This window comes from Camellia sinensis, chromosome 6, assembly GCF_055761805.1.
Source record: "Camellia sinensis isolate YWXY chromosome 6, ASM5576180v1, whole genome shotgun sequence".
Lineage (NCBI taxonomy): Eukaryota > Viridiplantae > Streptophyta > Magnoliopsida > Ericales > Theaceae > Camellia > Camellia sinensis.
The window spans coordinates 168,036,834-168,051,501 of NC_138966.1; the positions used below are offsets into that span (position 1 = coordinate 168,036,834).

At 39.6% G+C, this 14,668-nt stretch overlaps 1 protein-coding gene across 5 annotated transcripts; it reads left to right on the top strand.

The window, feature by feature from the left end:
* The first annotated feature begins 880 nt into the window (after positions 1 to 880).
* LOC145793017 (transportin MOS14-like) lies at positions 881 to 4,101 on the top strand. 5 transcript variants are annotated; one of them, XM_082875292.1, is made up of 7 exons: positions 881 to 1,018; positions 1,097 to 1,159; positions 1,254 to 1,330; positions 1,582 to 1,659; positions 1,839 to 1,901; positions 3,690 to 3,781; positions 3,887 to 4,101. In XM_082875292.1, exons 2-6 carry the CDS (start codon positions 1,117 to 1,119, stop codon positions 3,741 to 3,743), a joined length of 315 nt encoding a protein of 104 aa, XP_082731418.1. In that variant the 5' UTR covers positions 881 to 1,018; positions 1,097 to 1,116; the 3' UTR covers positions 3,744 to 3,781; positions 3,887 to 4,101. The 5 variants fall into 5 exon arrangements, 3 of the variants coding, with proteins under 3 accessions (XP_082731418.1, XP_082731417.1, XP_082731419.1); XM_082875291.1 differs by having other exon boundaries at positions 3,690 to 4,101; XM_082875293.1 differs by lacking the exons at positions 3,690 to 3,781; positions 3,887 to 4,101 and adding an exon at positions 2,494 to 2,636.
* The last annotated feature ends 10,567 nt before the right edge of the window (positions 4,102 to 14,668 follow it).

The following is a 14,668-nucleotide window of genomic DNA, read 5'->3' on the forward strand; positions in this document are numbered from 1 at the left end:
GAGAGAGGAGGGTTGGGTTTCCCAGGTTGTCTTTTGGGTTTCCAAGTCTGAGAAGTTGAAGGTATTTTAAAATGGTTTTTGGTTCAAGCTTCCTACCCATGACCGACCGTGAACTTGTTAAAACAATAGATTTCACTAGAAAAAAAGTTATTTATGGTGGCGCTTCTATCAAGACGCTTTTAAAAACGTTGTGATACATTTCAATGGTAGACACGTTTTTCAAAGAGTGATATCACCTAAATTAACAGGATGCCCTTTTGATTGTCTCAATGAGACAAGTCTGTTTAACTTCACAGAGACTTAACCCATATCTATTCAAACATTTCCAAAGGGCTCTCTCTCTCTAAAACGGTTCTCTCTCAGTAGCCCTAATTAAGGAGCTGTGGATGCAACCAACAATGAAGAGTTCTTGGAGTTTATAGATCTACAGAGAGATTGATGCTTCTAATCTCAATGATTTCTTGTTCAATCTGGATCTTAATCTCGATTTGTGCACTAGGGCTTAGGATTTAATATTTTCCTTCGAGATTTTTCGATTTCCCTTAATCTTTACCGATCTAGGTCTTCGTTTTTCATGGATTCAGGTATCCAATCGCTCGTGATTTGGAGTTGCTAAGTTCACTTGAGATACAGAGCTTTCATGGTAGCAATCTTGTGTTTGATTTACTAGTTTTCATATATGTTCAAATTTATTATTGAAAATTATTGTATTTACATTTGATTAGGGTTTTGATTTTCATTGTAGGGCATGTTATTCATCGAGTTTGATCTAGACTTGCTGTGAGTGAACTCAAGATTCAGAGGTTTTCATCACTACACAGTAACGATCTGGATCTATGTTCCATTTAAATAAACTCTTGCTTAGGTTTCGATTTTCATCTCTAAATATGTTTGTCTGTTACAGGACTTGAATATTTCAGCAGATTCAATACTGCAGAATGTAGATGAGCAGACAGTTCATAGTCTCAATGGATGCAGAGTGACTGATCAAATTTTGCGTTTGGTCCCAAATATTCAGGTTGTTAATGAATATTTGTGTTCATAAGTTTGGCTTTTTGTATGTGTTGCTGATTGTGTTTATTTTTGTCATGGTCAGAGCTTTCGTACTACACTGAGATGTGTGACACTCTGGGCAAAGCGACGTGGGGTTTATTCAAATGTGAGGATGCTCTTTCATTCTTAATGTTTCTTTGTTCTTGCTGCTGTGTCTCATTTCTGACTACATATGCTGTGTGATTCTCTGTCACAATCAGGTTTCAAGGTTTCTTGGTGGTATCAATTGGGCGTTACTTGTTGCTCGTATATGCCAACGTTACACATGGTGTATCATGTACATTGATGAATAAATTTCATTAAATATTATTATAATTAGTGTTGTGTAAAATATGTGGTGCATCTGCCATCACTGGGGTTTCTCTAGCCGACGGAAAAAAAAAGCACATCAATTGTTGAGATTTATTCCTCGGATGCGCTAACATGATACATATTCATTGTAGTACTTGATTCTGTTCTTATCATGTGTTGGTTGGATCTCATTTTTTTTAATTGTTGAGATTTACTAATATGTTATTGCTTGTTTAGGTCTCCGATAATTTACTTCATGATGCTAGTAGCAATCAAGAAACTTTAATCTTTTGTTCTCAAACCCTCAGAAGCAAGGTAATCTGATTCTCCTGCTATTCATTATCTATGCATTTGTGATTTGTACCAAAGGTTACTGCTATATAATGCTATTCACCTGTAAATATGTCTTTTGATTTGCATTTATTATAGGTTTTGGTATATCAAGGCAGCCTTTCTTTTCACATATCATAGTGCATTTTGCTTGTGATGGACAGGTACAACGAGATTTTGAAGAGCTGCCTTCTGAAGCTTTTCGCCCGTTACGGGATTTATTAAATGTAAGAATATTTATAGGTTTTACACTTTTATGAGGTTCTCATTCAGAATTTGGCATGAGTTATCATATGATTTGTTGGTAGTGCCATTTCTATCTATAATTTCATTGTTTACTGGGGGAGCCTTGGGATCTATATGTTTGCTAATTGAAAGGGGCAAATGCTATACCATAGTTAGTGGGAACTGAAAGTTATGCTTTACACAGATTCTTTATAAGCTTAGCTTGTTCTTCCATCCTTTTCTTTCTTGATAAATTTGCAACAGTGTTCTTTCTTATACACTATAAAGACGTGTGAGGATTGCAGATGGGCAGTTTGTAACTTTGTATTTTGAATCCTAATATCTTGAACAAGATCCTGCAATCTGAAAAAAAATACGCCAACGTTGGTGTACCTAGTGCCCCCTTTCCCTCACTGTTTCTTTCCCTAATTTTCCACTGTTCGTAGTGTAAATAAGTTTTGTCTATATGCTGCTGTTTCTGTTTAGTGCATGTAAACTTGTTTTCTTGCAATTATGTGCATATGTTGATTCATGTTTGTGATGCAAAAGAGTTTCTTTGACTGATTACCAGCTTTCACATGGTTGTAAATGCAGAGCTTATTGAAAACATTTCACAATGGCCCCCCCTAAAGTTAGAACCCAGGTATTGTTGTTTTCTCTGTACAACCACTTACACTCTTGTGCGCGCACACACAACTTGGAATGTAAATACAAAGATATGTCCAGCTAAAATTTGTCACCTTTTAGATTAGCCTTGCTGTGGCTGCATTGGCTGTTCATGTTCTTGCTAAAGATTGGGGTGATAGTGGCATTGTAAATTGGCTTAGAGATGAGATGAATTCTCACCCCGAATGCATACCAAGCTTCCTCGAGCTACTAATAGTTTTTCCTGAGGTATACTCAATTCTGTTCAGAAGAAATATTTAATTTGAAATCAAGTTTTGTCTGTCGATGAGATCATAAAAGGGATGGCGTCATTGGGCCTTAGGTAGATATGTTATTGGGTGCTACTACTTATCTTGGGGATTTGACTGTGGTTTAAAGAACTCATTTTGGAACAAAATAAACTTCAAGTTAAGAAATTGTGTAAATGAGAAGTTTGGCAATGCTGATGCATATGTGCACTTCAAACTGTCTTTGAAACAAATTTAATACCTATGATGTTTCATGTTAAGATGTTTTTTTTGTGTCCCCACATGTCTAATGTGTCCAATTCCTCCAGCTTATCCGACATGTGTTCAGGGCATGTTCATGTCTAACAAGTGTCCGACATCGTGACCGCCATAGCGGTGTCCATGCTTCATAGGCTAAGAAGCACGACATAAACACTACACAGATGTGTCGACAGGAATATTATCAGACAATGTCGGACATGACACGTGGATGACACACAAAAATATATAGATTTGAATATTTATTATATATTATATATAGTGTAAGCAATTATTATATGTTATGTATATGAATATTTAATTATTTTTTTACAACAAAATGCAATGCAACACTAATTTTCAAAGTCTGAAGGATGAGAATAGGCATAAATTTATATATATATTTTTTATCATTATATTCCAAATTATTTTATTCTCTCTCTCTCTCTCTCTCTCTCTCTCTATGCATATGTCTGTGTTACTCTTGGGAAACTGAAAGCTTTGTGATTGGGTATTTTTGGCTGTTCATGTGGATGTTCTAAATTCTTATGTGATTATGATATCCATTTTGCACAACTTCCCCACCCTAGTTTACATGATAGAACTCTCATAACTGGTTTGAATATCTGTTTGTTTCAGGATCCCTGCTTCTACACTTGCTTCTCACCCATTGGTGCTAACAGCTCTCTCTAGCTTGAATTCTGATATCCTTTCAGAGGCATCCGTGAATGGTACAATGATTGACACAAACTAATTTTTATATATGGTCGCACTATGATAGATTTTTCAACCATTCAAGTTTAATGAAGTTGTGTTAATGGAATTGGATGATTCAGTTATATAATCATCATTTTGGTGAAGATGATTGATGACTTGATGAAGCTAAAGAGAGCTGTGGATGAAGTTATTTTCAGAGAATTTGGAGAGCACACTGAATATTATTATTTTTATGATTTTGTATTGTCATATTGTTTTTAAAGGGGTTTTATAAGTTTTTTCATTTTTTAATATATGTAAGCACAGATAATTTTTTTTATTTAATTCCTTTGTATATAGTTTTGAATATTTAATTTCCATTTATGAAATATATGACGTTATTCTATTCAGTATGTGGTTATGATTCAAAATATAGTATATAGTGTGTATTACATTATTCAAATGTGCATACAAAAATAATATTGATTATTTTTCAAATATGTAGCACCTTTTTTTTATCACAGATTTTATTAGTTATTAATCACACTTAAAAGATGTGATCTAAATGTTATTAATCACACTTAAAAGATGTGATGTAAATATTTTTAATCACACTTAAAAGGTGTGATCTAAATGTTATTAATCACACTTAAAAAGTGTGATTAAAAATTCCAAAGATCACACTTAAAAGGTGTGATCAAAATATTTTTAATCACACTTAAAAGGTGTGATCTAAAGTTTTTAATCACTTAAATGGTGTGAACTAAAGTTTTTAATCACACTTAAAAGGTGTGATCTAAATATTATTAATCACACTTAAAAGGTGTGATGAAAGCATTTTTTAATGACACTTAAAAAGTGTGATTAAAAATGACCATTTTTAATCACACTCCTAAAGACCACACTTTAATAAAACTTAAAAGGTGTGATTAAAAAACATACATCACACCAAAAAAGTGTGATCTTTATCTATATTTGTAGTAGTGTTGGCGTTACCTTCCTGATTTGAGTTGCTGGAACTGTCTGTGCTCATTCTCTTCTTGGCGTTGAACGGAACTCGGCGATTATCATAATTCTGTCTCTTCCTCTGACCCTCACCTGAACTCTGGTATCGGTTTAAATTAGCTTCAGCCAGGATGGCCTTGTCCAGTACTCCAGCGTATGTCGGCATATTGAGCATATTGACCCGGTCTTGTATCGGTCCACGTAACCCACTTTCGAACTTCCTCGCCTTTCGGTATTCGTCGTCAACCATATGAGGCGCATATCTCGCCAGTTCAGTAAAGGCACAATCGTATTCTGCGACTGTCTTGTTCCCTTGCATCAGATTCTGAAACTCCGTGGTCTTTCGGTCTCGGACGCTAAGGGGGAAATGCTTGTTGTAGAACAACTCCAAAAATTTTGCCCAAGTTAAACCCGGATTGCTTTCTCGGACCATCATCCACCACCTACGAGCATCATCGTCTAGTGTGAATGCTGCCAGAGACACCTTCTGAGCGTCTGTACTGGGGAAGATCTCAAACAACTTCTCCATCTCTAAGACCCACGCCTCGGCTTTCATTGGTTCTATGCCCCCTTGGAATCTTGGCGGTTTCATCTTCTTGAACTCTCTGATCAGAGTTATCGTGTCGTTCCCATACAAAGCTTGTGGTAGAGGCACTTGCGGTACTGGAGGGGGTGGAGCTGTATAACGGCCATTCGTCTGTTCGGCCTGCGTGGAAGTCGTACCAGTATCCTGTGGCCTAGGTTGTCTCTGCTCACGAACCAAGCCTTCGACTAACCTTTCCAATCTCTCCAATCTATCTTCTGAACGATCTCGGCCAACCGGAGGTCTACCTCTCCTCATGATGCTAGGAGGATGCAAGATAAACTTTAAAAATAACTGAACAGATAATACGTATACAAGTAACAAATGTCTATGCCGAAATTATGCACACGTAGTCAAGTAGCAAGGAATATGATGCAATCCTAACATCATTCTAAGGAAAATCCTAGGCTCTTTAGGACTCAAGGTGGGTGATTAACGTACTATAAAGATCTTGTGCTCTGATACCATTCTGTCACGCCCCCAAACCGCCCCTAGTAGTTTGGTGCCGTGATGGCCAGTAATCCGAGATTACCCAAGCCCGACTTACAAGAATCACACCCAATCAGAGTATAAAATACGGGGCTTACAAGTGCGGAAGCAATATGTATACATATACAGAATCTAAATAGTCCATGAGAGCCGTGCTTAAGTCCAATAAAATGACATACATTCTTACAAAGTCTTACAACTTAGATACGATAAGGAAATGAGATACAAAATACATCTTGACCAAAAGGCTTCTCAAGCCGACATATACAAGTACACATGAAATATAGCTAAGAAGCATAATCTTCAAGATGGTGCAAAATGCTAATCCAAAACACGTCGGCAATGCACCCAAAAACACATCGGCTACACGCCTAGGCCTCATTGCCTTCTTGCTCATCACCTACATATATATATATAGAGGGTGAGCTTGGATACTCAGTGAATGATATTAGAAATAAAGGTTTTGCATGATTGATATCCAAGATTTCTTTCAAAACAATACATAGTATACTTTGCAATCAAGGGGAAAAATCAAGTTCATTGCCGGCCTTTCAAGTTCCTTGGATGTTATTACATCTACTTAATACGAGGGGGTGATGACATACCAAGACAAGAGTGCAGTTGCATTATAGTCCCCTGCAGCTAAGGACTTTCAAGACAAGAGTGCAGTTGCATTATAGTCCCCTGCAGCTAAGGACTTTCAAGACAAGTCATCAAAACAAGATAGAGCTTAATACACAAGTAGGGATAGTCATTCATGCTAGATCAAGTACTTTTCGAAACAAGGCAAGACGAGATTTATGAAAACAAGTGTAACATAGCTTTATTAAAAATACCACTCACATAGCTCTTCACACGTCGGGGTCGAGACAAGCCCAAGTCCTACAAACACATGGCAAAGTCTATTGAATGCACCTTCAAACAAGTCTCTTGAGTACACAAATGATTTTTGGAAAACATGCTGGGCACCAACCAAGTCTAGGCCGAGGTTCCACACTTCCTCGCCGAGGTGTGTTCCCGAGGGCCACATGCAAGGAAAAGAGGTCGGGAAACTCTGGGTTTCCCTCTGCTGATGAATATGAAGAACATGAGTATGAAAACATGGAAAATATGAATGTTCGATCACAATTTGATATCACAAATCTGGGATTTTCATGTTACGGGTTTGAAAACATGGACCTGGGTACCCATAGTTGAAAATCATGCAAGAACAAACACAAAACATGAGTCTAGGCAAAAAGCTTTCGGATCAAAACATGACTTTTCTTGAAGAACACATGAATGTCATTTTCTCTTTCTAAAACCGAATTTCAAGACGATGCATGGCTTACAAATCATATCCGATCATGCAATGCAATATCATGAACATAAAGAACATCATGAGCAGATCAAGAATCTAACCTTAGAACACGAATCTAACGGTTTGATCTCAAGGAATCAAGCTTGAAGACTTACTTTCTCACTCCAAAACTCCTTCTTCCTCCTAGAGTTTCTCTCTCTACAAGGCAAGGTTATGACACTAAAATGATAAGTGCTCTCACTCGGTTCTGTGCTTAATCCCTCAGTTGGGACACGTGGCGGCGACTGGTTGGGTTCACCCTGAAAAGGTGGCTGACAGACTGGACAAAGCATGGTGAAAGGGTGTTCAACAAGCAAAACGGTATGGGCTTCCTGACAAGGCAATGACATCGGCGAATAACAAGGCGTATCTAACAAGCTACACGGAACGGTACTCCGGCAAGGGGTGACATCGGCTAACAAAAGGACTTCGGCAACTAAGGTGACAATGACCTCGGCTAGGAAGGACGACACTTGACAAAGCTGTGCCACATCTTGGCCTAGATGCGCCACACCTCGGTCTAGGTCATACCACTCCAGGACGAGATCACTTGGGTGCGAAGGTAACATCTCGACTAATGCATCAAAGCAAGGATGGTGGTCAACAAAAGGGGTTTTCAAGATACTTCTAGGCTGAGGATGACCTCGGCTCGGAATGGTCTAGGCGCAACGTAACCTAGGCTTGGCGTAACGTCGGCTAATCATAACTTAGACAAGCACATAACACTTAGACAAATCACAAAGGTATCAAATCAAGGCATGGATCTTACTCACTTAAGCAGGACAAGTCACGAACATACACATGCAAGCTTAACAAACCATAATCATACAGATGCTCATGAACATGATTAAGATGAAAAATGTGGGTTCTTACAGACTAAATAGCAACTTACATGAAGATGGCAAACTCACTGCTCATACAGTTCGATCACCATGAGTTGAATCAGATTACCCGTGACCAAAATACCCATGCAGATGCTCTCGCCTGCTTGGCTTCTGCCATAAACTCAGAAGTTAAACAAACTATCAAGATGGGATTCACCCCTGAGCTGAGTGCTAGCGTCATCGAGCAGAGTATTAGCCAACCGAAATGCGCTTGTGTTAATATCATTGATCTGGGGCCGAGTTGGATGGATCTCATCGCCGCATTTTTATCCTCAGAATAGTTGCCAATAGATAAGAAAGAGGCCCATAAGCTGCGGAACAAAGCCCTACGCTACTATTTGGATCCCTACGAAAAGCTCTATATGAAGTCTCTTTCACGGCCGTATTTGGAATGTGTCCATCCAGACCTAGTGGAAGATTTTTTTGGCCGAAATACACGACGACCGTTGTGGTGCCCATTCTGGAGGACATTCACTGGCCTATCGAGTTGTGACCCAGGGGTATTATTGGAACACTATGCGAACTGACATTGAGAATTATGTAAGGAAGTGTGAACAATGCCAAAAATTCTCCCCCTTGATTCATTTGCCCGCGGAAGAGTTGAATGCCATCACCAGCCCCTGGCCTTTTGCCCAATGGGGACTGGACATCATCGGACCACTTCTGAGAGCTCTAGGAAGTAAACGGTTCTTGATTGTCACCACGGATTACTTCATGAAGTGGGTCGAGGCAGAACCGTTGGCACATATCCAAGACCTAGACGTCAAACGCTTCATATAGAGAAACATTCTAACGCGATTCGGCATACCGCGATCACTTATCTCTAACAACGGCACCCAATTCGATTGCGATGTCCATCACGAACTGTGAAAAACATATGGTATATGGCCATATTTCTCCTCACCAGCTTATCCCTAGAGCAACGGCCAAGCTGAGGCCTCCAATAAAGTGATCTTGGATGGAATAAAGAAACGGTTGAAAAGGCCAAAGGGAAATGGGTCGTAGAATTGCCTAGTGCACTATGGGCCCATCGTACCACGCCAAGGCGACCTACCGACGAAACACCATTCGCCTTGTGCTTTGCTACAGAAGTTATTATTCCTCTCAAAATCGGCCTACCTATTCTAAGGTCAAAAGCCTTTGACACAGGGCAAAATGATATGATGTTGGCCTTAGATTTTAATTTGATTGAAGAACGTCTCGTGTACATGGCGCGTTATTAGCAGCAGTTCGCCAAGTCATATAATCAACGCGTACAGCAATGCCGTTACACCCCCAAGGAATTAGTTCTCAAGAAGGTGCTGCCTGCCACCAAAAATTCGGCAGACAGCAAACTGGGCTCCAACTAGAATGGCCCTTACAAGGTTGACTCAGTTGCTGGGGCAGGAGCATATCGACTCTCAGACATGGCCAGCAAGCAACTTTCCCAACCATGGAATACGACTCACTTGCTCAAATTTTACCATTAGATGGCACAAGATATAGCCTTTTGTTATGTAGTGATCCAGCTTTCTTTCTATGAATGTATTTACACAGTTCATCAATGAGTCTTCATGGCTCATATTTGATTGGATTTTATTTTGATGATCAATGAATAAGCCTCCGGATTCAGAGCGCCTTTTGTGCTTTGGCACAGTTGGCCATTACAAAAGACTCTGAATTTGGAGCGCCCTTCGTGCTAGACATGATTGGCCGAATAAGCCTCTGGATTCGGAGCACCTTTTGTGCTTTGGCACGATTGGCCATTACAAAAGACTCCGAATTTGGACCACCTTTCGTGCTATTCACAATCGGCCGAATAAGACTCCGAATTCGGAGCACCCTTTGTGCTTGGCACAATTGGCCATTACAGGCGACTCTGAATTTGGAGTGTCCTTTGCACTTGGCACAAGTAGCTATAGGAGTGCCCTTTTCTTACATAATGGACTTTTCCAAATTAAGTCTATAATTCTTGACAACGGCATACATTATTTTGCATTAAAGAAACAAGCACAATAGGCGTTAAAGTAAACTATAGAGTTTATTACAACTAACGACAACATTTACAAATTATTAGATTACAAGTCTACTCCGGCTTCTCTTCGTCGTCCGTTTTCTTGGCATCATAGTGTAGCTTGGCTTTTTTCGCGCCCCCTTTTGGAAGGTTTGAAAAGAAGCTCTACAATTCGGACTCCCACAGTTCTGAATCTAATATTACAAGTGCAATGTGAAATTGATAAACACCAAAGAGTCCAAATCTGGCAAATCTTTTTGGAAAATCGATTTTAAATCAAATAATGCCAAAATTGGACTATTTTGCCAGATACGAAGTTGCCACCTAAATATTTTTTGTTTTGGGGAAATTTAGGAAACCCTGACTCGTGCCAAAGGCCACGTGTCCGTTATCACCAAAGTTGCCTCGGGAACTTGGGTACGAGAGGAGAAGGTCATGAATTGAGCACCCCGCTCGGCCGATCAAGATCGGCCTCTACTAATCATGATATGGTTTTTATCAACATTATGTGCTCTTGTTCCAGTTATTAGACTAGCTTTATTATGTGATGCACATAAGCAAGTATAGACTAGTTTACCCGAGTTGGAACAATTCAACTTCATATTTGTTTGCGAAAAGGGTTTGAATTTGCCACCTCAAGTGGTCTTAAAACGTACATTCATTGAATCATTCCAATTCAAACAATAAGCCTTCATCCATAGGCATTCAAACATTTTAACAAGTAAGCACTTAGCCTCATGGCAAGCATGCTAGTCATGGCAATCACTTAGACTCATGCAAGCATGCAAAAGCACTTAAAACTCACCTAGTACTCCAAGCTAAGAAGAAATAAGTTAGAAAAATGCATGATTCCTGACTATGCAATTATTCCTAATGCAATGCATGCAATATACAATTACTAGGCTCGGCTACTAATATGACGTATAAATTAATTCAAGACATGCGGTCTAAGTACGTATTCAAAGAAGTATTGAAATGACAATGTAGTTTGAATGATGTGTCGTGCCTCGATGCATGCAATACAAAATGAATGGATATAAGCATGAGGTATGCTAATTGAAAATGAGATGCTCCTAAACTAACCATCGAAAATGGTTAAGTAAAAGGGTTACATGGGGTTGGAAGACATATACATTATTACATTATGCTCTCACGAATGAGAGTCCGAATGAATAACTAAGCTACGCTAATTAACTAATTATTACAACACCAAATGAATAACTAGCTAAACTAATTAACTAATTATTACAATACTTTCAATTAATTGGCTAACTAACTAATTAAATAATTACAAAACAAATGCAATTAAAAATTAAACTAAGTAACTAAACTAAGATAATTTTCTGTTCTGCCTCGGGAAATGAAAGATGTGCCTGCGCATGCTCGGTTCTCGCCCAAAAAGACCTCCGCTTTGCTCTCGAAAGCCTCTGTTTGTACATTCAAACACTTCCAGAATAGTTTTGCTTCACCCTACCAATACTCTACTGAGGTTTGCATTAGTGGCCAGCCGACCATTGGTAAAGCTAGCCGGCCATCGACCGGCCATGGAAGTGACCTGCCGGCCATCAATGGTGCACTGCCGACCACCTGCCGGCCATGGATAGTGGTCTGCCGGCCACTAATGCGCTGGTTCATCTTGCTGCAACAGAGGACAAACAGAGCAAAAAGAGGGTATTCCCACAGATTGTTTGCACAACTCATTCATTCTTTTCATGAGCAAATCCAAGGATTGATGAACTTAAGCCACAAACCACCAACTCAAGCAATTTCATTGCATGACAGCTTGTGACTCAAGATGTGCAAGCTCAATAAATGCAAAATGAGACACAAACCTCTACCCTTTCATGAAAGATCAAGGAAAGAAGTTGACCTTGGAGACTTAGATCATTTCATCACTAACAAGTATGAAATGGTCCAAGTTCCATGTGTTCAATTAACGTCTGATTGAGCACAACACTTAGTTTTATCTTGCACCATTTTAGTCCCATTTTAGCTACTCCATTTTAATTTACCAACCATTCCTTAGTAAATTAAGTCCAAAAGGTGAGTTAAAGTCCTCTAATAGAAAGAAAAGCTCAAGACACAAGTTACTTTGGGTATGAAAGAAGTATTATACCGTTGGTAATGAACCCCCTAAGGGATTAAACCATTAAGTATGAAACCTTAATTTCACACTTAGGCAAACAAGTGACTTGAAACTACTTTCAAAGCAAAATTAAAAGCCAAGAAATGAAGGAGGTTGTAGAGATTATGCTTACTGAAAATACGTGTGAAAAGCACCAAAAACATGCAATCAACTCAAACAAGTGGTGTCTAAAGCCTAAAACACCAATCTTGTGAGGACTATTATACTACAACTATGCAATACAAGACTCAAATGCAATAAACAGCCAAAAAAAGAGCCAAAATAGTTTAAAATAGAGCCTAAAAAATGCTGGAATCAAGCTACAACAAGCTAGAAAAATAAGCTAAAGCATGGCACCAAATAGGCTAGCAAACAAGACACGAGGAGGGGAGGCTAACCCCTTTAATTTTGAACTTTAAAACATGGTTTTTACCATTGAAAATACTTTGAAAATTAGTGTTTAAAGGCCCAAAAAAAAGATGGTTTGAAAATGGGAAACAAAGGTGAAATGGCCTTGACAACAAGGAATAAAGAGGGATGAACCACCCCCTAACCTTAAATGGCCAAAAACACCGATTTCAACCCATAAAAATAGAGTTTTTTAAAGCTCAAAAACAGCTCAAAACAATGAAAAAAAGGTAGGAATACAAGTCTGTAAAGCAAGCCTACAAAACTAGTATTATACCTCTTGAAGAGAAGAGTGATTCCAAGCAATAATTCCAAGGAAATACCACCTTCTAGAGCTCAAACCAAGCCCAAGAACACCTCATCTCAAAGATGAGAAGATTTGGTTAAGGGTGAATAGGCAAGAGTGTAGGAATTGTAGGCAAAAGTATAGAAAATTTGTAGAGAGAGAGGAAAATTTTGAGTCTAAAATTTTCTAACCCTCAAACATGAGAGAGGGGTCCCTATATATAGAAAACATGAAATCTATACAAGGAGATCCAGCCCTCCACGTGTGGACATATGCAAGCATCTGTGCAAACAGCTGCCACAATTGGCATAAAATATCTGCAGAAAACACTGGTGGTTGGCCGGCCATCAGCGATGGCCGGCTAGGCATCATTTATGGCCGACAGACAAAAAGTGATGGCTAGTAGCCTCTAGGGATGGCCGGTAGGCCACCAGAGGTTGCAAGCTGGAAAGACCAAGGCATGGTCCAAAAATGAGACAAAATGGATGTAGGGTTTGAAAGGCTCAAAGCCATGGCATTCTGCTGAGGACTTCGAGCGCTTGGCGAACAAACAGACTCATCATCAGATGTACCTGCAAGAACATCCAAGTCCTGAAGGACCGTAGAAAGTAGGGTGTCTACACATAGGCTTTGAATAGGAATTCATAATTTTGGTACAAGGGCGACGCCAATACAAGGGCGACGCCAAGTCAATGGCCGCAGTCTGAAGAGCCTTAAACCATTCATGTTTGAAACCACGATTCTCACATCGGAAAACATCATCGGCTGGTTTCTCCTTGGTCTTCTCGATGCCGACTTTCTGCCTGTTAAAGAAGCCTTACTCATAAGCTCGGGATCATATGGCCTCTTTGGCAAATACGGCGGCTGTATCCCAATCGGCTATAGCATGGTCGATTAGCCGTTAGTTTTCTATATTAGTAACGGTTGGATTCGGCGAACCCATGGGTTGCTTCTTGGCGGCCCCGGCTCTGCGTAGTTCGCTCTCCGCCTTCTTTGTGCGGCGTTCCAAATCTCGAATCCACCCATCCTTTTGAGCGATTTCTTTCTGAGCAGCCCGAAGTCGCATACCGATCTCATATGCACAGTAGAGTCCTTTGATTGACCCCTGCACACTATCTCTAAAAACTTCATAGTCGCCTCGCTCGATCATCGATTGCTGTACTTCAGGTGGAAGTCCATCGCCACATTCGGATCATGAATAATTAAGTCTACTTCGGTCATGAGCCTGTTGCCAACAAAGATAACAAAACTTAGCGGGCGCGGTGGTCTACTTGGCTCATGTCGCACGGATCCCTATGTGGTTGTAGCCCTGGTGCAATATTTTTGTTGCGCCCTGTCTCTGGGTGCTTGTAGCTTGACTTTTCGAGCTCCTTTCGGAAGACGAATAAGCCCTACAGTATCAAACTCCCACGGTTCTAAATCTGATCTCACAAATGCAATGTGAAATAGATAAACACCAAAGACTCCATATCCGATAAATCTTTTGGAAAATCGATTTTGAATCAAATTGTCAAAAATGGACTGCTTTGCCAAATATAGAGTTGCCACCTAAATATTTTTTAGAAATTTAGGAAACCCATGACTTGCGCCAAAGGCCACGTGTCCATCATCACCAAGATTGTCTCGGCTTGAGAACTTAGGTACGAGAGGGGAAGGTCATCAATTGAGCAGCTCCGCTCGCCCGATCAAAGATCGGCCTCTACTAAATCATGATATGAATCTTATCTACATTGTATGCTCTTATTTAGATTATTAGGCTAGCATTACTATGTAATGCGCACACACACAAGTATAGACTAACTTACAAAAA